The 21948-nt window shown below is 35.9% G+C and overlaps 2 protein-coding genes across 2 annotated transcripts; both read left to right on the forward strand.

The window, feature by feature from the left end:
* The first annotated feature begins 1432 nt into the window (after positions 1-1432).
* LOC130630005 (uncharacterized) lies at positions 1433-3235 on the forward strand. The gene has a single exon (XM_057443401.1). It carries the CDS (start codon positions 1433-1435, stop codon positions 3233-3235), a length of 1803 nt encoding a protein of 600 aa, XP_057299384.1.
* Positions 3236-14023: 10788 nt separating this feature from the next.
* LOC130630006 (uncharacterized) lies at positions 14024-19512 on the forward strand. Its single transcript, XM_057443403.1, has 6 exons — positions 14024-14069; positions 14256-14364; positions 15279-16214; positions 16336-18917; positions 18960-19300; positions 19450-19512. Exons 1-6 carry the CDS (start codon positions 14024-14026, stop codon positions 19510-19512), a joined length of 4077 nt encoding a protein of 1358 aa, XP_057299386.1.
* The last annotated feature ends 2436 nt before the right edge of the window (positions 19513-21948 follow it).

Genomic DNA, 21948 nt, shown 5'->3' on the forward strand with positions numbered 1-21948 from the left:
TTTAAGCCATTTAATTGACCACTTTCCGTGTGACGTAGTTACTTCGATTTCATTTTGAGAACAATAGGCATGCGTGAGCTTTTGTGTAGGTAAAAAAGCAGGTCTCACGAAGGGAAAATGGCTATTAAAGAAAGATTAAAGATTTTTTGAGTAGCATAAAATAAATTATTACTTACAACAGAAACTGAAACTAGCTAAATTTAATATATTCAAGTAATTTTTCTTAACAACTTTTACTAATTTTAAGCAAATATTTCTTTTTTTAAATGGATTTCTATCATTACTGTGGTCTGTTGTGTATATTTTCTACCTACAGAAATGTTTGCGCATGTGCAAAAATATCAATGTATGAGATGAATGTATTCCTAAGGGAATTCATCCAGTCTGGCCAACATTAAAAGAAGCCTTTCCACACATAATGTGCGCATATACTATTCCAATTCGAAACCTTTTGCTGAGCCTGTTTGCAAACACGAAAGAATCTGTTGATCTAAAACTGTGTAAGCCCTTTACTTTTCAACCTGTACTACCCAAACAGAGTACATCTTATCTTCTAACAGAAAATTAATTTGAAAAAATCTGTTACTTTACCTTATTTCACCTTCAGTTCTTATCCCTGTTTTTTTAATAAGAATAGTGTTTTTTGTTTCAACATAAATATTCTAAACTTAGGCAAAATGATCATGATATATTCATAGAAATGTAGCCTGAGAAGAATCACTCCTAAGGTGCTGTTTTTGAAGTAGACTAATTCAAGTGACAGACAAAAAACTAGAATTTATGGGAAAATGTCTTTAAATAAAATCTGAGGAGAGACATGGTATGTCAATAAAAGATGCAAGTAAATACTTTTTTTGTTGATGCATACAAAATTTCAATGCAGGCATAGGATCATAGTTTGTTTATACCTTTTTGTCTAATTTCATCTCGACTATCCTATAGACTATATTTTTATATTAAAAAAGGGTGTATAAACTTTTCGAAGAACAGGCAATAAAGGAAAAATACCAATATTAGGACCAACAATGAGTATGTTTTTATTTTTTATTGACAATATATTTCGGATAAACATTATCCATCATCAGGTCTAAAAGCAAATAAATAATGTTAAAAACAGTTAAAAACAAGTATAAAATTATTCAACATATCATACATAAACTACACCTCACACTACAACAAATCAAATTTACAAGAAAATCTAAAAACAAAACGAGTTTAGAAGAGAGTAAGGTAATTAAATTTTTATTACCAATGCTCTGCTTCTATATTCGTCTTTTGAATAATTTTATACTTGTTTTTAACTGTTTTTAACATTATTTATTTGCTTTTAGACCTGATGATGGATAATGTTTATCCGAAATATATTGTCAATAAAAAATAATAAACATACTCATTGTTGGTCCTAATATTGGTATTTTATCGTGAAGCCACAATGTTTTTATCTTATTCGTTATTTGTATTGGAATTGAAACGAAATGGCTGGTGGAAATATTTTCTTGACTACTGTAAATTTCAACGAAAGAGAATAAGTCACAGCCTGCGTATCAGTTTTTTAGAGAATTGTTTAAGAGCGAATATTATCCCAAAGTTTCTGAAGTTTCGAATACCAGAAAATGGTTGTTTCGACGATAGAATAGTAGAAGACTTTCAACTACGACTCTTGAGAAAGGAATTGTTTAAAGCTAAAGGTGAACAACAATCTGTTAACGAGAAACTGACGAAATCTAGAAACGCTTTAAAACAGAAAATCAACATAAAGCTTTTACCATCACTTATACTTCATATAAGAATTCATAACAGACTACATGAAAAAGAACATACTGACAAATTAAATGATAAACTCACTAGACTATCAAGTGAACAAGATAAACCGTTATTTACCGTTGATAACACTGTGATCTGTTACCAGTTAGACAAAAATCCGCCAAAATACGTTTTGGACACGTTAGCCCTGGGTCCGAGAAATGCTGTACTTGGAAAGTTTAATAAGAATGACGTTCTTACAGAGCTTGATGATCTGATTAGATTTTGCAGAGGACAAAAGGTGGAAGAAGATGTCATTACTGATATGAATATTAAAACACTAGCATATATCAAAAGATGCAGTAAACAAAAAGGATCCAGAAATTTGCAATTGACGAATAGATACCTTAAAGAGAATAACCTCGTTGCGCTACCTTTCGATAAGGGCATCGGAATTTGCATCATGAAAGTAGAAACGTACAATAATAAAATGAGTGAAATCACCGATTTACCTCAATTTGAAAAACTCGTCGGGAGAAGGAAGAATGAGAAGCACCCAATGCTTAAAGAAGAAGAAAGAGTTTTATCCATGTTAAAGTTGTTGAAAGAAGATAATAAAATCTCGGACGCATTGTACGATAAGATGAAACCAGTAGGAAGCCAACCGCCACGTCTATATGGCCTAGCGAAGGTACATAAGAAAGATACACCAGTTCGACCAGTACTTTCCATGCCTGGCTCAACCTACTATAAAATTGGTAATCAAGTTTCAAAATGGTTATCTGTTGTAAAGGAGTGCAATATCAATTCCTCAACAAAGGAAATTTCTGATCTGTTATCTCAAATTCAACTTAATACGAACGAAGAACTAGTTAGTTTTGATATAAAGTCTTTGTATACAAACGTTCCGCTTGATGAAGCCATAAATGATTGCACCGAGCTTTTACTTTCTGGTAAATACGAACAGCCTCCGGTAGATAAAGAAACCTTTAAAACCTTAGTCTCTTTGTGCAGTCGTGACGTAGTTTTATTATCACACGATGGTTATTACAAGGAAATCGATGGCTTAGCTATGGGCAGCCCACCAGCTCCACTTCTCGCTAATGGTTGGCTAAGCAAGTTTGACTCTATCCTCAAAGACGATGCTGTACTGTATTCAAGGTATATGGATGATGTTTTGAGAAACATAGAACGTAATAGAATTGACGAAAAACTTCTACAAATTAACGACCGGCATCCGTCACTCAAATTTACCATTGAAAAAGAAGGGAAGAATACGTCTATACCTTTTCTGGATATGTTAATTATTCGTTCAAATAACAATTTATCATCGACATGGTACACGAAAGCTACCGATACAGGCCTGACGATGAACTTTCATTCACTGGCACCACGGAAATATAAACGGTCAGTCGTATCCGGCCTAGTTCATCGAATACATCGAGCGTGTAGCACATGGTCGAATTTTCACCAAAGTCTAGAAAAAGGTTAAACTGTTCTTGAGAAAAATCAATATCCGAAAGCTTTCTATGACCCGATAATTAAAAGTACGATATCTAAGATTATGGAAAATAATGATAACGAGAATCCTGATGAAGAAAACGAGAAAGAAGAGTCTGAAGAGAAGATGATTTTCATTCAATATCGTGGGCGAGTTTCGGAGAAATTTGAAACTTCTATGAGAAAGTTGAATATTCCGTGTAAAATTATTTTCACATTGAAAAAGTTGAAAAGTTCTCTGCCTCCATTGAAACCTGTAATTGAAAAATGTTTCAAAAGTTGTTTGGTATACAAAATAGAATGTCCACGATACAACTCGTGCTATGTCGGACAGACGAGCCGACATTTAATCAAACGACTTAAGGAACATAAAAGAACTGGTCCGGTGGGAAAGCATTTCGACGATTGCAATAATCTTTTAACAATGGAAAATGTATCAATTTTATGTTCATCAACACGGAACGTTTATCATTTAATGACTCTTGAGGCGTTAATGATCAATTACATCAAACCGGTTTTAAATACAAAAGACGAATATAGAAGCAGAGCATTGGTAATAAAAATTTAATTACCTTACTCTCTTCTAAACTCGTTTTGTTTTTAGATTTTCTTGTAAATTTGATTTGTTGTAGTGTGAGGTGTAGTTTATGTATGATATGTTGAATAATTTTATACTTGTTTTTAACTGTTTTTAACATTATTTATTTGCTTTTAGACCTGATGATGGATAATGTTTATCCGAAATATATTGTCAATAAAAAATAATAAACATACTCATTGTTGGTCCTAATATTGGTATTTTATCGTCAAGCCACAATGTTTTTATCTTAATAAAGGAAAAAGCAAGATTATTTTTTTTTCTATTTTCAATACTTGGACATGTCCATACAACATGACAGGAAACATTACAAAAATTCCAAATTTGATCTTTCAGCTTTACTCTTCTGTGCCCAATAAGTAGGTTTTTTGTTGGTTTAGTCCATTTACTCCATGTGATTTTTCTTTTTTACTGACGGTATATATGGAAATGTTCAAAACTTGTTTATAGCTATGCTTTTAAATTAAGAGGATGACTATATGTTTATTTATCCCTGTAACAATAAATTGGATGTAAGAAGGGAAAGGGGTAAAGCACTTTCTTTTCTATATTAAAAAAAATTAATTGACAATAATTTTAATATTTTAAAATACAAAGAAATGCAAATATCGTAACAAATATCTGTGTATGGTATACAATATAAAATCAAAATAGTATAATAATAGTATAGAAATAGTCTATGCAATAGTATTTGAATGATTGATACATAGTCAATAGTTTGTACACGCAATAGACTACTTTTACTATTGGTGTTACACATGAAAAAAGGACCATTTGTTTAGTATTATTTTGTGGTAACATCCTGCCATTCTCATCCCTTCCTGTTATTATGTCAATTTAGAGTGATGTTATATCTATTTCTAATGTTAAAAAATAATTATTTGAGGAAACTTTGTTAAAAAATATTTGTTAAACGTTTATATACCTATTTAAAAAATGGCAAATTGTCCTAGCTTTTTTAAAGTAATTTGACTTATTTTATTATAGATGGATGTAAAAATGTGTAAAAGAATTTACAAGGCTGGACCACCATACCAAGTTGAACGTTTACATTCCAAAAAGGGCCTCTGAACCAGTTAAATTTTTTATTTTGTTTGAATTTTGTATTGTATACTTAGTGATTATATTTACGATGTAAAGTTATATATATTTCTACATATTTAAAAAACTCTGAACAAAATTCCATCAAAATTGTTTTATATTGCATCTTCCAAAGTAAGTTTGAAAAATACCCTGTATCTCTAAGAAATCTATACACATGCAATTTGCCACCCTTCAGAAAACGTATGGCTGTAACTTTTAATTTCAAAAAGCCATCCATACACATGGAAAAACCTTGCTTATACGAATTGGCTTTTTAGCACAAAATTCCGAATTATAAAGAAATCTATATTCATTTATGATATGTTAGTAGGCTCCATTTGTGTTGTTTGGTTGAATTTTAGCCTGAAAAAGGATTTGAGTAGAAAAGATTCCGAATGAAGGGCGAGTCCGCGACAATTCTTCCTTGTGTGGGATCAGTTTATGTTGTTTGGTTGAATTTTGGTCTGAAAAAGGATTTTGAGTAGAAAAGAGTCAGAATGAAAGGCGAGTCCGCGACAATTCTTTCTTCTGTGGGTTGAGTTTATGTTGTTTCGTTAAATTTTGGTCCGAAAAGGGATTTTGAGTAAAAAAGATTATGAATGAAAGGCGAGTCCGCGACAATTCTTCCTTCTGTGGGATGAGTTTATGATGTTTCGTTAAATTTTGGTCTGAAAAGGGATTTTGAGTAAAAAAGGTTCCGAATGAAAGGCGAGTCCGCGACAATTCTTCCTTCTCTGCGCTCAATTTATGTTGTTTGGTTGAATTTTGGTCTGAAAAGGGATTTTGAGTAGAACAGATTCCGAATGAAAGGCGAGTCCGCGACAATTCTTTCTTATGTGCTCTCAGTTTATGTTGTTTAGATGAATTTTGGTCTCTGAAAAGTGATTTTGAGTAGAAAAGGTTCCGAATGAAAGGCGAGTCCACGACAATTCTTCCTTGTGTGCGCTCAGTTTATGTTTCACACTGGGCTCCTGGAGAGGAGGTTGATCACGCAAAACAAATGTTAATTTTAAAGTGATATATTTTGTTATTGTAAAGATACATAAATTGTTTCTTAAAATTATCTTTATAACTGTGATCTACGTTTTTCTTTCATTTTCGTCAATTCAGTCGTTCCGTTGTCGTTAACGTCGGTGTTATGTCCATTACCGTCCAAGGCTTAAATAATGATGAATTAGAGATTCTTCAAATAATAATAGTATGTTGAAGATGTTGTCAAAGTTATAAGTTGTCCACTAAGAAACTATAAATAAAAAAGTAAAAAACATAAAAACAAAGAACAGTAGCTGCAACATATTATAAATATTCAATATTCATCATGCGTATCTATGGAAGCCGAGAGGGGCCAATCAAAATTATAATATCAAAATCGAGAAAAGAATTTCAAAATCGAGAAAAGAATTTCGGAATCGGGAAAAGAATTTCGGAATAGAGAAAAGAATTTCAAAATCAAGATTAATCTTTTTCGGCATAATAATGAAAAGGAAGTGATTTTAGTTCATGATTTTTAGCTCAAAACACTTGCGCAAAAACAAACAGAAGGCAGATAAACGAAAATGGCCTACTGTGTGAAGTGTGGTTGTGCTGTAAAAGAAGACTATAAATTTTGTTTAAAATGTGGCTCGACGATTGCCAAAGATGATAATAAAGAGAACCAGGTTGATGGAGGACAACACACACTGTCACTTCAGCATTTCACTGATAGTAGAGAGAAAAAAAGACAATCATTTTTCAAGCCATTTTCCAACAATAAGAAAAAGACTGCCACCAATAACACAGCTGTCCCATTCAAGAAGAAGGAAAACACCACAGTAGCAGTAGAAGAGAAATATATATCATTAAACGTAGGAAGAGCAAGAAGAGACTGTTTCGGTGAGTTGAAAGTAATTCGTGGAAAAAGACTTCCTGTCAGGGTGAAGGAAACAGCTTCAGCACTGGAGTTGAAATCCTTAGCAATCGACAAACATAGTAACCACGACCAAGAATTTTGTGCTTTAGAAAGCTATGTTATGTTGTATCCCGACTTGAAGGAAGTGACAACTCTACCTGGAAATATGGATGACTTTCGATTAAATAAGTACAGGGATTGTTTGGGAAAGCCATATTCTCAAATGGTGTTGTATTTGTGCACCAGCAATGACTTTTTTTTTGACGTGCCAACTGATAATGCTATCAGCACAACCGAAGTAGAAGAAATTGCCAATGATACATATATCCCAGCAGCCCCTGATCTGTTTGGTGATACTTTATTGAACGGTTCAACTTCTGACTACTACAACAACAACAGTAATGAAATGCAAGAAGTAAATTTGTCTGATGATGATAACAAATCCGTTCAACAATGTTATGATGAAACACATACACAAGTCTCTCCTCCTGAACTAACATTTCAGCAAAAAATGGACACTTTACTTTCTGCTTTTAAAACATCAGACAGCTTCAGATTGACTATACGTTGCAGAAAAATTTGGCTGGATACAGCACAAAAACTGAAAAGGGCGTTCAAGGATGGTACACCACGACCATTAACAATCAAGTTTATAGGAGAAGAGGCTGCTGATGCTGGAGGACCTTTGAAAGAATTCTTTAGTGTGCTCTTCGATGATGCGAGAAATTATTTATTGTGTTCTGGTAATTCCTACCAATTTACATTCACCCATGACCTGGAACGTGTATCAAATGGTGATTTTTTTCTTTTTGGAAATTTGAGTGGAATGGCACTGATTTCTGGTTGTGCTGGTCCGCGTTATTTAATGCCCGCTGTTGTATCTAAAATGTTTAATAAAGGAGAATTTCCCCTTTCTATTGATGATGTGCCTGATCTGGACGTACAAACAAAGTTGAAAGAGTTAGATGCTACTACCAATGATTCAGAGTTTCAATCTTGTCTTGAATCTTTTCCTGAGCGTTATAATGCAGGAGTCACAAATGTTTCAATTGCTTTTGAAGATAAATCGATTGTTATACAAAATATATGCAAACATTATTGCTTATCTGTTTGTCTTGAAGAAGTACAACAAGTTGTACAAGGTATGGACATACTTGGTTTATATTCAATATTGCAGCAAAACTATGAAGAAATCAAAACAGAATTTGTACCTTGCATGGATGCAAAAGCTCAGGATTTGTTAGCTGCAGCGTTATCTACACTGTGAACAACGATAACAATGTAACAATTCATCAAAGTAAAGAAGAAGACATTTACTATAATTTTACAAACTTTATAGAAGCATTAGAAAATGATAATTACAAACTTCCTGGAACTATATCTCTTGATGATGATGGCAATATTTCCCTACGTGATGTGATTCGATTTTGTACAGGTTCCAAGTATGTTCTACCATGTATGAAGGAAAACGGAACTATTGAATTTATCCATCCAAATAAAAAAGATCAAGGGAAGCGAATTATTGTGTACACATGCAATTACAAACTTGTTTTCCCTGTTACAAAGCGATATTATGGATCAACAGAAGCATTTAATCGGCACTTTTGCGAAGACGTTGCTACAAGTCCTGGTTTTGGCATTGCCTAAACCGCTTGTGTATATTACAGTAGCTAAAACAAAAGATTTTTTGTTTGCATTTTTTACATTATGTTTTTATAGCTAATAATCGTTGCATGAAAACATCAGCTTCCAGTCCATTATCTTTGTTTTAGTAGACACAATAGCACTGACATCTCAAAATTTCTGAAAGTATTATGCTCTCAACAAGTGTTGAAAATTGTCAGAACCATGAAATTGACATCATCTCTTCGATGTAAAAATGGACTTTGAAGGCTCTCATGCAACGAAGTACTGTACTTTGATATGATATAGAGTATGTTTATATAACATCTTTTTATTAGGGTATTGTTTAGTATTTTGTTCGCATATTAGCTGTTTTTAAAAACAAAACGTGATAATCGTGATATACAGTATATTGCGTAAGTTCTTTCCGTTGAAGTTTTACCTTTTTTTTTCCAAGAATAGCTATCATTCGCTAAACAAATATGTCTGAAACATGGTAAAAATATATAGTTTGTCTAGTTTGTCTAGTTTGTTTCATTCCGTTTTTTATTGCTCCTGTGACATGAACTAACACTTTTCGATGATGATTTTGTACACACTGCGAGCTTCTTCCCAATTTTTCGGAGGGTAACGAAGTTGTTTTGTTTGTATAACATATTCAAAGTATTCTTTGAGTAGTTGATCATGATCTTCGAATATTTCTGTTGCTTCTGAAAATACATTTTTTTCTTGAAGTATTCTTTGTACTTGTCCCTGTGTTATAGCGACTTTTTTGTCTTCATGACCTGACAGAATCGGTGCGTGATATAGTATGTCAGGAACACCAGGGATTGTTTCATGGTTTGTCTGACGTATGTAATGTGTATTCCATTCATACACAACTTCGTCCAATTATAGCTGCAAAAAATGCGAAAACACAAACCAAACACACTCCATATGAACATGATGACCAGGGATAAGAATGCCCTCTTCTACCATCTGTTTGAAAAAATCTATTACCCACGTTGTAAAAGCTTTTTTGTTATGAGACCACCAATTTTCAATCCGCTGATTTGCTACCGAACTCCCATATAAATGCGCATCTTCATTGCCAACCAATGAACATTGGATGTCGGCCATAATGCCGTTCTCAGTACCACAGTCAGTCCTTAATTTTTGCGGACAAAAACAGAGGTCTTTCACCTTTCGCAGAAAGTAAAATGCTGGGATAATAGGATTATTGTTTGACTTGACAACTTTTAGCCACAATATTTTCCGAGAGAACCCATCAATACAACCATGAATGGGCAATCCGTACGGTTTCAGCTTATCATACCCATCGATATGCCAACAATGGTTTGGTCCTGGAGAAGTATAAACTCTTCTTTTCAAACGACGAGCTCTTCTTAACTCTGTACCATCCGGATCTATCTCTCGCAGTAAGTACATCACAGTATCTCGTTTAACAACGACGCCATATTTGCACCTTAAATGATTCCACATTCCTCGATAACCATTTAGCACAGCAGGTCCTTGAAGTTCATTTTCAATCATGCTTCTCAAAACGTTATCGGAGATGTTATACGATCTTCTTTTCAATCCCAGCTGTTGCAGGCGACGTTTTAATGTCCTTTTGCTCATGTAAATTGAATGGTGTATTCTCAGAAACACAATGATATGATCATACGAAAAATTTCGCTTGAAGTAGTTCTGTATCAGCTCACTTCCATCACTCGAATCGGCTGGCTTACTTTCGTACGTTGTTTCGCATCTAGTTCCACAGTGACAACAAAAAAAACTCCTATCTTGCAGTAAATGACCACACTGTGTACAGTATACCATCTTGTCTCGACGTTCTTCTCGGAAGAAAGAAAGTGTTTTGATATTGAAAAAAAAATGATCTTTTTTTCTAATTTTCTTTTGAATTCTTTAATTTCGATTCTATTTTTTTTTTCTCGATTTTGGATTCTTTAATTTCGATTCTGATTTTCTTTTCTCGATTTGAATTCTTTATTTTCAATTTTGATTTTCTTTTCTCGATTTGAATTCTTTATTTTCGATTTTGATTTTCTTTTCTCGATTTGAATTCTTCATTTTCGATTTTGATTTTCTTTTCTCGATTTGAATTCTTTATTTTCGATTTTGATTTTCTTTTCTCGATTTGCATTTTTTAATTTGTATTGTGAAATTCTTTTTCGTTGGCCCCTCTCGGCTTCCATACGTATCAGCATGACTTAATGCAAGCCGTAGTTTTTTTTCGTAGGATCACTTCTTCTTTTGATTCCAAATATGAATCATAAACTGTGCAAAAAACATGAAAATAGTTTGGGACATATGTTTTGCAGAAGACTTGATACATTGTAGGTATGAATTAAACTGCTCACATATGGATGTGTTTACAGAGGCTAAACCAGGAAAGGATTTGCTGTTGTAAACAGACGAACAGCCGTGACTGTAACCGTGAAAGACATCTTGGAAAAAACGAGTATTTCTAAAGTACCCAGCTTCCTTATCCAAACAGTACTCTTCAAGGCTGCAGGAAAAATCATAATATATATATTTTCTGGGCGACAGGTAAATGTGTATAGAGTGAATGTGCAGCATCTTTACGACCTTCACTTCCATTTACTATGTGGAAGCCGTAGCAGTGGCCATGGATAGGGCAAAACCAAAGAAACATGAATGAAGATCCCTTTAACGCCACAACTGGGTAATTCTTTGAACATTTTGAGTTCGTAGGTGTGTCGTCATGTACTAAAGATGTGCGTTCGTTGTCAATGTCGAACTTTCGAGCGTGTCTTATTTGTCCCCCGTCTGGTGTGAAGTAATACGATCGTCCATACTTTGGTGGGTTGTAACAGCGTATATATATCTTCAGGTAATACGTCGTTTTCATGAATGGACTTGACCCTAGCATATAAATGTCTTACTACGCTTAAAGCATCGTTATCAAGACTGTTGTCAAGAAAGAACGAATTGATGAAGGTACCAACTACGGGTGCAAATTTTTTTGAATTCATTAGCAGCCCTGTCATGTTTCGGATTCTTCTGTTGTCGACATGTTGGGAGTATTTAGTTCACGGCTGTGCCAAAACCAGAAGTGGACTTTTGTTGTGAAACTTCAGGCAAGCCAGCTGAAGAACTCAGGCTGATTCCTAGTGTAAAAGATGTGTTAGACATTTCGAATAACACAAGTGAATTCCAGGAAAAGTTATATGTGAACTTAACAAAGGAAAATATTAAGAAAATTGAAGAACTAACACAGGGCCAAAGTACTAACGAATTATGGTTTAGCTACAGAAAAGGTGTAATCACTGCCTCAACGTGCCACGAAGTTTCCACAAAAATGGACAAAATTAGTAGAGGTGGTGGTGTCTGCGTAAATATGTGGGCATTGAACCAACGAGTATCTGGTTTAACTTTTGCTAATCCAAACATTCCAGCCTTAAAGTATGGTAGGGATATGGAGATTGAGGCTGTAAACTCATTTTATGAACTAATAAAAAAGAAACATCGTAATTTAAAGTTGAGTGAGTGTGGTTCGTTTTTAGAAAGATCGGTACCAGTAATCGGTGGAAGCCCTGACCGAATAATGACGTGATTGTTGTTTGCCAGCATGCTTGGAGGTGAAGTGCCCATTTAGTGTCAACCATATGTCACCGACCGATCCGAATGTTAGGCTACCCTACTTAGTGGTTGATAAGGACGTGGTGGTTTTAAATAAAAATCACAAATATCACACACAGTGCCAAGTGCAAATGGCAGTAACTGGGTACAAACTTTGTTATTTCGTTGTTTGGACACCTCATGGTACATTAGTCGACACTATAGTTTATGACGAACCATTGTGGAACAACTTGAAGTCTAAATTTGTTACCTATTATAATGATTTTTACTTGAAGTCAATATATTGTAAATGATGTTTCTAATAAACAACTTATTTTGCACATTTATTTCTGTATCTGTGTTTTTTGACCCTATGTATTATCAAATTAAATCGGGCAGGAAATGAAAAAAGGTGAAAATAAATAGAATCACTCCCGACAAACAACCCACAAAATTCAGAGTAATCCTGCTGCTTATTTATAAAGAAAATGTTACGCACGCAGACCCAATCAAATCACTAAGACAAACAAAACCGGCCAATAAAATTTCATAAAAATGTAAACATTAGAATTGAAGCCGTATTTGTTTTTTTTTTTGTTGCAAAATTTTGTAAATAAAAACTTGAAAGCTTTTAATAAAAAACTTATCCTGGAAATAAGTGCTAGGAAGCCCTGGAATTTAGTTTGTTAAAGTAAGGCCAAGGATCTTGTCCAAAGGGAAAACAACAACAACAAATGAATTACTTTAGCTACAACAGCATGTATTAAAAGTATAAAAAAGAATAAATAACTTGTACAATCATGCTTGTTAACGTATAAGTCTGGGCTTAAGATTACATAGAGCAGCACATGCCTTGACAATGTCATCATCATCAACTGCTTCGTCAACTTCTTCAATTAACAATTTTTTTTTCTTACAGTTAGGTACAACACCTGAACGAAATAATTCTCTTCTTGGTCGTTTTTGTAAGAGTTCGTAACCCATGTTCAAAGTTAGATCTGGATTGGCGGCAGTGGGCACCCCATCAGCAAAATGAAACGAACACACTCTGTCACTTCCAGCAGGAGTCCATTTTGATTTATTATGTCCTTCTCGCTTGATAAGTTTATCCAATTCTGCCTTTGCTCGTTGTTGTTCCTAATGCTCGGAAAACAATATAAATAAAATGGTCGTTCGCATCCACATAATTCCTTGATAACAATGTTGTGTATATCACACAATTCTTTCTTCCACTTTCGAATTTTATACTGGCTATTCGTACAACCATTAACAGCACAATTTACGCTGGGCATTTTGTTTTAAAAATAACAGTTTGTTTATGGCTATATTTATTTTGTATGGATCATTTTCTACTTTCTTTTCACTCTGTTTGCTCCTCTCTCAACTAATTTTTCACCCCTTCTTCGCGCCCAGTCTCAAGACCGCGCCGCAATACAAAATGGTAGCCCAGCATGTCGGATTGGTGTATTATAGAGAAGTGCGGCTCTTAATGGGCAGAGGGCAAGGAGATGGGTCAGCATATAGGGAGATGTTTGTGATGGAAAGCGGTAGTTTTGATACTGGATAGTCCAAAACTAGTTACTTTTAGTTCTTTGCACATTTTATATTATTCGCATTTGGGCGCATTGCAGGCGCGGATCCAGGGTTAGTCAGATAAGTCGCGTGACTAAGTGTAAATTTGACGAAAAATGTTAGTCAAATGAATGATGTCGACGATCCAGGTGTTGCAGACGGAGGGCGTTAAAAAATCAGATTATTTACGGCGGAAAGCCATGGTTCACAGCCCTCTCCATTTCCCTTATGGCGATGTTGACGTCAAAGTTGTGACGTCGCTACCATATAGAATGAGAGGGTTGCAAATTATAGCTTACAGATTTTGACTGATTCATTTTGACTAATCAGTCACTCAGTCAGTATGGCCCGCAACCCTCCCCATCTCACCTAAAGGGATGTGACGTCAAAATCGTGACGTAATTTTCACACTCTATGCGTAGCCCAACAATATGTGGCCTGCAGCCAGCGTAGAAAATTTAGGTTCCGTACTGCGTGGTTACTTATAACCTGTTAGGCTATAGTTTTAACTCCCATCCGTCAGGATTAGTCAAAGACTCAGGCCTTTTGGCTTGGATTCCTTCCATACTATCATGGCTGCTGCGGACATGTTGACGCGGGTGCGTACTGATTTAAAGTGTGATTATGTTGAATCTGTTCGTAAAATGCAAAAAGAACTTTCAGAAAGTGTTTATTCTCGGACATTTTTGTTATCTGGGGATATTTATCCCTTGGTTGGTAAAAGTTTTCATCGGAATTCAGGTGCAGATATATACATTCCATCTGAGGCGAGGTGTGAAGATAAAGGAATTATTGATTTAAGGTGAGAAGTATGTCTTTTACTCTCCAACACAGCTTGCATTTATTTAAAGGTTTTCAGTATATTCGCTACGAAAAGCTAGTTGAGGGAGAGCTTTTTACAACAGACTATTGAAAACAAATACTTAATTAGCTAGCTATAGTTAGCTAGCTGGCTAATTGTTTTTGTAACATGAGCTTTGAACAGAATTTTCAGCATTGTGGAGGAGTTCTTTCTCAATTAATATTTGTGTTGTCATTTGTCATTTTAAAAACCAAAAGGCAAATATTTTTATATGTGAAAAAAGTTTATTCAGATTTTCCCTATTCCATATTGTTTGTGATATAAGGCAGTTAAAGCAGAAGCAATCAACAACTGTACCCCCAAGACATGGTCTCCTTTTCTATCAATACTTGCCTTGTCAACAGTAATAAAGAAAAAAATTAATACGTTTTACCCACAGTTCGCTTCTTACGGTTTCGAACTCTCTTTACACAGTGTATATTGCCACGCCCATCTATTTTACCTGATGAAGATCAGTTAAAAACTTTATTTTGTTATGAAGGTATCGTTAAGTCTGGTGTAGACTTCAAGCTAAATCATTACATTCCCCTTCTTCCAGGTTGCAACTTTCTTAAGCGAAAGTTGCATTTTCCTATTTCAGTGAAGAAAATAGCTTTTCTGTATAATAGCTTTTCTGTATAGTTTCTTTTATTATGTTAGACAATACGTTGTATTTTGATTGGTTTATTTTACGGCGCATGCGTTAATGTAAAAACGTTGTAAACTCTGAAACAGCGTGGTTAGACCCGCGAAGAATTTAATAAAAACAGACATCACATTTCCATTTGTTCTTCTGATGGTTCGCAAGCAGGTGCTCATCACAACAATTTTGTATCATCATACAGTGGTGTTTTAATGCAAACTGCTTCTGCTGATGTATCTGATACATCAGGCAATGCAAAAAAGCACACGCGGATTCTATTCGATAGTGGCAGTCAGAGAAGCTATCTATCTCAGGACTTATGTAAGACTTTAAAATTAAAACCGTTAAGAAAGGAAAAGGTTATTGTTAAGACTTTCGGAAGTGACGATTCCAGGGTTCAGGATCTCCAAGTTTACCAGGTTAAGATTAAACATAAGAACTGTCATGGATTTTGTTTTGTTGAAGCATACTGTGTTCCAAATGTTTGTAGTCCGTTGACCCACCAATACCTTGAGTTTGTAAAAGCAAGTTACCCTCATGTGGAAGGTTTAGAGTTGGCTGATAGAAACGTGAATTGTCGGGATTTGAATGTAAACTTATTGATTGGGCTAGATTTCTATTATAGTTTTTTTACTGGGAAAATGAAAAAGGGTTCGGGGGGACCTGTAGCATTGGAAACTACGTTGGGTTGGGTCTTAAGTGGAAAATACGAGTCCGAGGAGCAGAAACAGCACTGTTTGCAAACACAGCATGTTATGAAAGTGGAAGTTGAGAAGAAAAATGAGTTACTAAGAAATGAGTTAAAGAAATTTTGGCAGGTTGAATCTGTAGGGGGTCAAGAAATTTCTGTAATTAATGATTTTGAAAATCATATTTATCATGATGGATCACGCTATGTGACAAGGTTACCTTTCAAGCCTGATCACGATCCATTACCTGATAATTATTTTGTAAGCGAAAGAAGACTTAGATCCACGGCCAAGAAACTGCATGCTCTAGGAATTTATGATGACTATGATAACATTTTTAAGCAATACGTCCAGGAAGGTATAATTGAAAAAGTAGGTCGCAATGAATTAATCAGAGAAAGTGGTAATGTCCATTATCTCCCACACAGGGCAGTTGTGAGGGAAGATAAGCAAACCACTAAGATTACGGGTTGTATTTGATGCATCCAGTAAGGCAAACGGTCCTTCTCTTAACGATTGTTTATACTCAGGTCCAAACTTATTATGTAAGATCTTTGATGTACTTTTTAGGTTTCGGTTGAACAAGATTGCAATTATTGCCGATATCAGGCAAGCTTTTTTAAATATTAGTATTGATCAACCTCACCGTGATTTTTTGCGATTCTTATGGTTTGAGGAGAACAAAGTGGTAATTTATCGTTTCCTCAGAGTTGTTTTTGGTTTAACAAGCAGCCCTTTTCTTTTAAATGGAACAATTCGTCAGCATTTAAATAAATTCTTAGATATGTATTCCGAGATTGTGAAAAAATTGGGTGAAGATTTGTATGTAGATGACACGACAACCGGTTGTAATTCTGTTGAAGAAGGGAAAAAATTTCAAGAAGTTGCCGTGGATGTGATGAGTAAGGCTGGATTTGAATTAAGGAAATGGTTTACTAATAATAATGAACTACAAGTTTTTTTTGATAGGCGAAAGGGGTGTGATAAGACTATTGGAGATGACATGACTTTTGCTAAAAGCCAAGTTAATGGAATAAATAAAGACTATAGTCATAAGGTTTTAGGATTAACATGGGATAAACACACTGATTGTTTTCTGTTTGATTTTAACGAATTTATCAGAAAATCTAAGGCATGTTCTTTCACAAAGAGGAATGTTTTAAGTTTATCTGCTTCTATGTACGATCCACTTGGAATTATTTCTCCTATTACAGCTCAAATTAAAACTTTTTTTCAGTCCTTGTGCGTGGATAAATCGGATTGGGATGAAGTTATTTCAGGTGGTATTGAGGCTAGATGGATCGATCTGTTAGAAAAAATTGAGTTTTTGAGCGTAGTCCGCGTACCAAGGTTTTCCTTCGTTGATTGGACCGAAGTTGTATCTGCAGAGTTGCATGGGTTTTGTGATAGTTCTCTTAGTTTATACTGTGCTCTTGTCTATGTGAGGATTGTTACCAAGGTTGGGATCAAAGTATTTTTTTGGACGTCGAAGACCAGGGTTTCACCACTGAAAACTCTTTCTATCCCTAGGCTTGAACTATTAGGATGTTTATTGCTTTCTACTTTGATTGAGGATGTCACGAGGGCTATTGCTGGAAGGATAAAAATAGATCGCATTGTTGGCTGGACAGACTCACAAGTAGCTCTTTGTTGGATCAGGGGTAAAGAGAGAACTTGGAAGTCCTGGATTGAGAATAGGGTGGTGAAAATAAGGAAAATTGTTTCACCTGACATGTGGTTTCACGTAGCTGGCGTAGAGAATCCTGCTGATCCACCAACAAGATCTATCGATGATTTTGTGAGTCTTTTTAATGGTATTTGGTTTAACGGTCCTTCTTTTCTTTTAAACGACAACATTCATTATGACGTAACAACTGACTTTTCAAAAACTGAAGTGGAAAAGGAGCTAAAAGCTTCGACTGACATACAAAACGTACTGACTGTTACTGAACAGAATGCGGTTGACTTGAACGAAATCGTTGATTTCTCTCGATATGGATCATTAAACAAATTAATTCACGTCGTAGCCTACGTTATTCGCTTTAAGAACAATTTGATAGCAAAGATACGTAAAAATGAAGAATCAAACAACGATGAAAACCTGAATGTCGATGAAGTAACCAAATCTTTGGACCATATTGTACGTGCCGAACAGCAAGCTATGACCAAAAATTCGAATTTTAATAAAACAAAGTCGAATTTAAATGTTTACCAGGATACTGAAGGATTTTTTAGACTGAAAAGTCGTTTTGGTGAATCAAAGTTAACAGACGATCAAAAGCACCCGCTTTTACTTCGAGAAGGAAGTCATGTGACAATGTTAATCGTTCGAAATGCCCACGAAGAGGTATTGCATTTTGGAGTGGAATCAACGTTGGCGAAGATTAGAGAAAGATTTTGGATTTTGCGTGGCAGGAAGACAGTGAGAAATGTTTTACGACGATGCGTAATATGTCGGCGATTTCAAGGACGAACGATGACCTCACCAGAAAGTCCGGATCTTCCTGTTTTCCGAGTGGATCATCTGACGCAAGCTTTTGCTACGACAGGGCTTGATTACGCCGGTCCTCTATTTGTAAGGATTCACGGACATTCCTGCTCAAAGGTATACATTTTACTTTTTACTTGTGCTAGTAGTCGCGCAATCCACCTTGAACTCACGCCTGACATGAAATCACCTGCGTTCATCCGAGGCTTTAAGCGATTCGTTTCAAGAAGAGGAAAACCAAATGAAATTGTAAGTGACAATTTCAAAACATTTAAGTCGTCCGAGGTTAAAGCTTATATGTTAAAAATGAGAATTGGTCAACGCTTCATTCTACCAGCCTCCCCATGGTGGGGTGGATTTTATGAACGTCTTGTTCGTTCCGTAAAAACATCTCTTAAGAAAATACTAAGAAAGTCGTTTCTAACGTTTGAAGAGTTACAAACTGTTTTATGTGAAGTCGAGAGTGTAATCAATTCAAGACCACTCTGTTATGCGAGTGATGAAGACGTTGGAGCTATGATCACCCCTAATCATCTTATCTTTGGGAGATCATTGAACCATGCTACAACTAATAATCAACCGATTACTGTATTAGATGTGACCGAATGCACTCGAAGAGTCCTTCGTTTAAGAACAGTCTTAGAACATTTTTGGAAACGCTTTAGTATAACTTATTTGAACGAACTGAGGCAACGACACCTTTAAGAAAGGAAGAAGACAGCAGACGCAGAGTTGAGGCTGAATGATATTGTACTCATCAAGGACGACACACCCACACCACGCTCGCAATGGAAAATCGGAAAGATAGAAAAATTAATTGTTGGAAAGGACGGTCGAACTCGAGGTGCAAAATTAAAAGTGAATTCGACATCAGGCCGGTCAACTTATGTGCATCGACCTGTTCAAAAGTTAATACCGTTCGAAGTGATAGAAGAAGAGGTGAAGGCAACTGAGGCGGAAGATAATCAACTTTATCCTATGGTCATCGACGAACAGAGTTCAGGTAGTTCAGGTGGTGCGTGCGATGAACACCGCGTAGAAAGTAGAGTACGCCGGCGGGCTGCGATAGAGGGGCAGAACTTTCGTCGTTTTAAGGACAAGTATAGTAATTGATTCCTGTCAATTACGGGGGGAGGATGAAGAAAATAGCTTTTCTGTATAATAGCTTTTCTGTATAGTTTCTTTTATTATGTTAGACAATACGTTGTATTTTGATTGGTTTATTTTACGGCGCATGCGTTAATGTAAAAACGTTGTAAACTCTGAAACAGCGTGGTTAGACCCGCGAAGAATTTAATAAAAACAGACAGAGTTATTTCTCTTTTTTCTGGTTTTTAAATTCAGCATGCAAAAAGCAGAAAACTGCCCTTCGTAATTCTTCTTTTAAAGTTCAAACGAAACTTGAGTTTAGCCCTTTGAATAAACAAATATATCTGAACAAATACATGGGTTGAGGTGTGTATGTATCATATCACATGTATGTACATTTCATCTTCATTATCCTGATCTTTCCATATTCTTATTGTTTTTGTAATGATTGTGTTTCATTTTGCTGTCCATGGCCGGTGTGATCATTTGATTCACCTAGTCATGCTGATGAAGCCTGATATTGGCAGAAACAGCAAGAGTTTATAAATATTGAAATATATTCACAATTGTCTCACTTTATTGTAGTTTAATCCCTGTTACTTTTAGTGCTTTTATCTATCTAAAATAAGATGTGTAAGTAAGATGGAGAGTTGGTTTTTATAAAAAAAATGTTCTTAGGAGATTTTCTTATAGCTTATCGTTTCTTTTTGTCAATTTTATTAATAACTAGATAAATCGGAAGACAATTTTCGGCGATTTTTGTACCCGCTTACAGCACCCCCCAGGACCCCAGCTGCTAAATTCAAGACTAATTCAAATTTTTTTGACTAAGTCTTGAAAAAGTCTGGATCCGCCCCTGCATTGTTGTACAGGAACAACAATTTACAAATTTGCCATGGCAACGGAAATTTCAAAAAAAATTAAGAATGTCAAATTGACCACTAAGGAGTAGTAATATACCAGCGAGTAATTTTTTCGTCGCAGAAAAAGTTTTCGTGCATGGAAGGTTTAAAATCCTGCGTTATAGAAAATATCGTGTAGCAAAATTATTTACAGCGCCTGGCGTCTTTGTTTTAGAAAAGTAAATTCGGAAAGTTATAGCTAATGGCGTCATTTTGTCTTTTCCTTGCACACTTTCAGACCACGCAATGCCAATATAACTAGCCTATTAAAATAGAAATATTAATGAAAGAGAAGGTTTCTCTCCAAAGAATAAGAAGCCACTGAAGAACTTCTGTATTCTCACCTGTACAGGGATGAACTAAAAGCTATTGGATTTCAGCTGTACTGAAACAAACACCTATAGGGTGGAAACATAAGGATTGGCGAAATTTAATGACAAGTCCTTGTTGAATAAAATTTGTTATGGTTCTGAAGATATATTTACTTCACAATGTACATACATAAATGTTTACAGTCAGCTTATATATAGTCTTTACATGGAACTTGCTAGAAAATACTAGTATACAAGAAACCAGTATAGAAAGTGTTGCGGAGAGGTTGCCAAGGCAAAGGCATTAAGCACGGCAAGGAAAGGGCACGGCCTAAGGCAGGCAGGGAATCGGCAAGGCAGGGGGGTAGGCAAGACATGGAAGGCACAGGCAACGGCATAGTAGGCAGGCACCAGGAAAGGCATAGGAAGGATGGCAAGGAATCAGCATGGCAGGGGTAGGCAAGGCATGGAAGGCACAGGCAAGGGCATAGTAGGCAGGCACCAGGAAAGACATAGGAAGGACGGCAATTCAAAGACACGACAAAGGCAGGCAGGGAAACTGGAATAGGAAACAGCAAGGCAGGGGTAAGCAAGGCATGGGAGGCACAGGCAACAGCATAAGAAAAGGCATGAAAAGGGTAGGCAATTAGTTTACCCGTCCTTTAGCTATATACTGCATTTCATGTCATGCTACTGTGGTTACCATCTTGCGTAGAGACAGACAGAATACTGCTATTATTAAAAAGAGACTAGTCGTTAGCCCGTGGAAAAATCCACGGGGTCGCCCGTCCTTTATATATCACATTTCGTGTTTCCGTTACGGGACGCGGTCACCCTTTTGAACACACAGACAAAATACGGCTATTATAATAGAGACTAGTCGTTAACCCGTGGAAAAATCCACGGGGTCGCCCGTCCTTTATATATCGCATTTCGTGTTTCCGTAACAGGACGCGGCTTTCGCGGACACACAGACAGACGACGGCTATTATTAAAGAGATAGTCGGTTACTCGTGGAAGATTCCACGGAGTCGTCCGTCCTTTATGTAACTCATTTCGTGTTTCCGTAACACGACGTATTCCTCGCGGACAGACCGACAAAATACGGCTATTATTAAAGAGACTAGTCGTTAACCCGTGGAGAAATCCACGGGGTCGCCCGTCCTTTATATATCACATTTCGTGTTTCCGTAACAGGACGCGGTAACCCTTTTGAACACACAGCCAGACGACGGCTATTATTATAGAGACTAGTTGGTAGCCCTTTGAAAAAACAAGGGGTCGCCCATCCTTTATATATCACATTTCCGTAACAAAAAGACAAACAGAGGCACGAACAGACAGACGACGCCTGCCCGTGTAAAAATCCACGGGATCGCCCGTCCTTTACGTT

Source organism: Hydractinia symbiolongicarpus, chromosome 2 (genome assembly GCF_029227915.1).
Source record: "Hydractinia symbiolongicarpus strain clone_291-10 chromosome 2, HSymV2.1, whole genome shotgun sequence".
NCBI classification, from domain to species: Eukaryota; Metazoa; Cnidaria; class Hydrozoa; order Anthoathecata; family Hydractiniidae; genus Hydractinia; species Hydractinia symbiolongicarpus.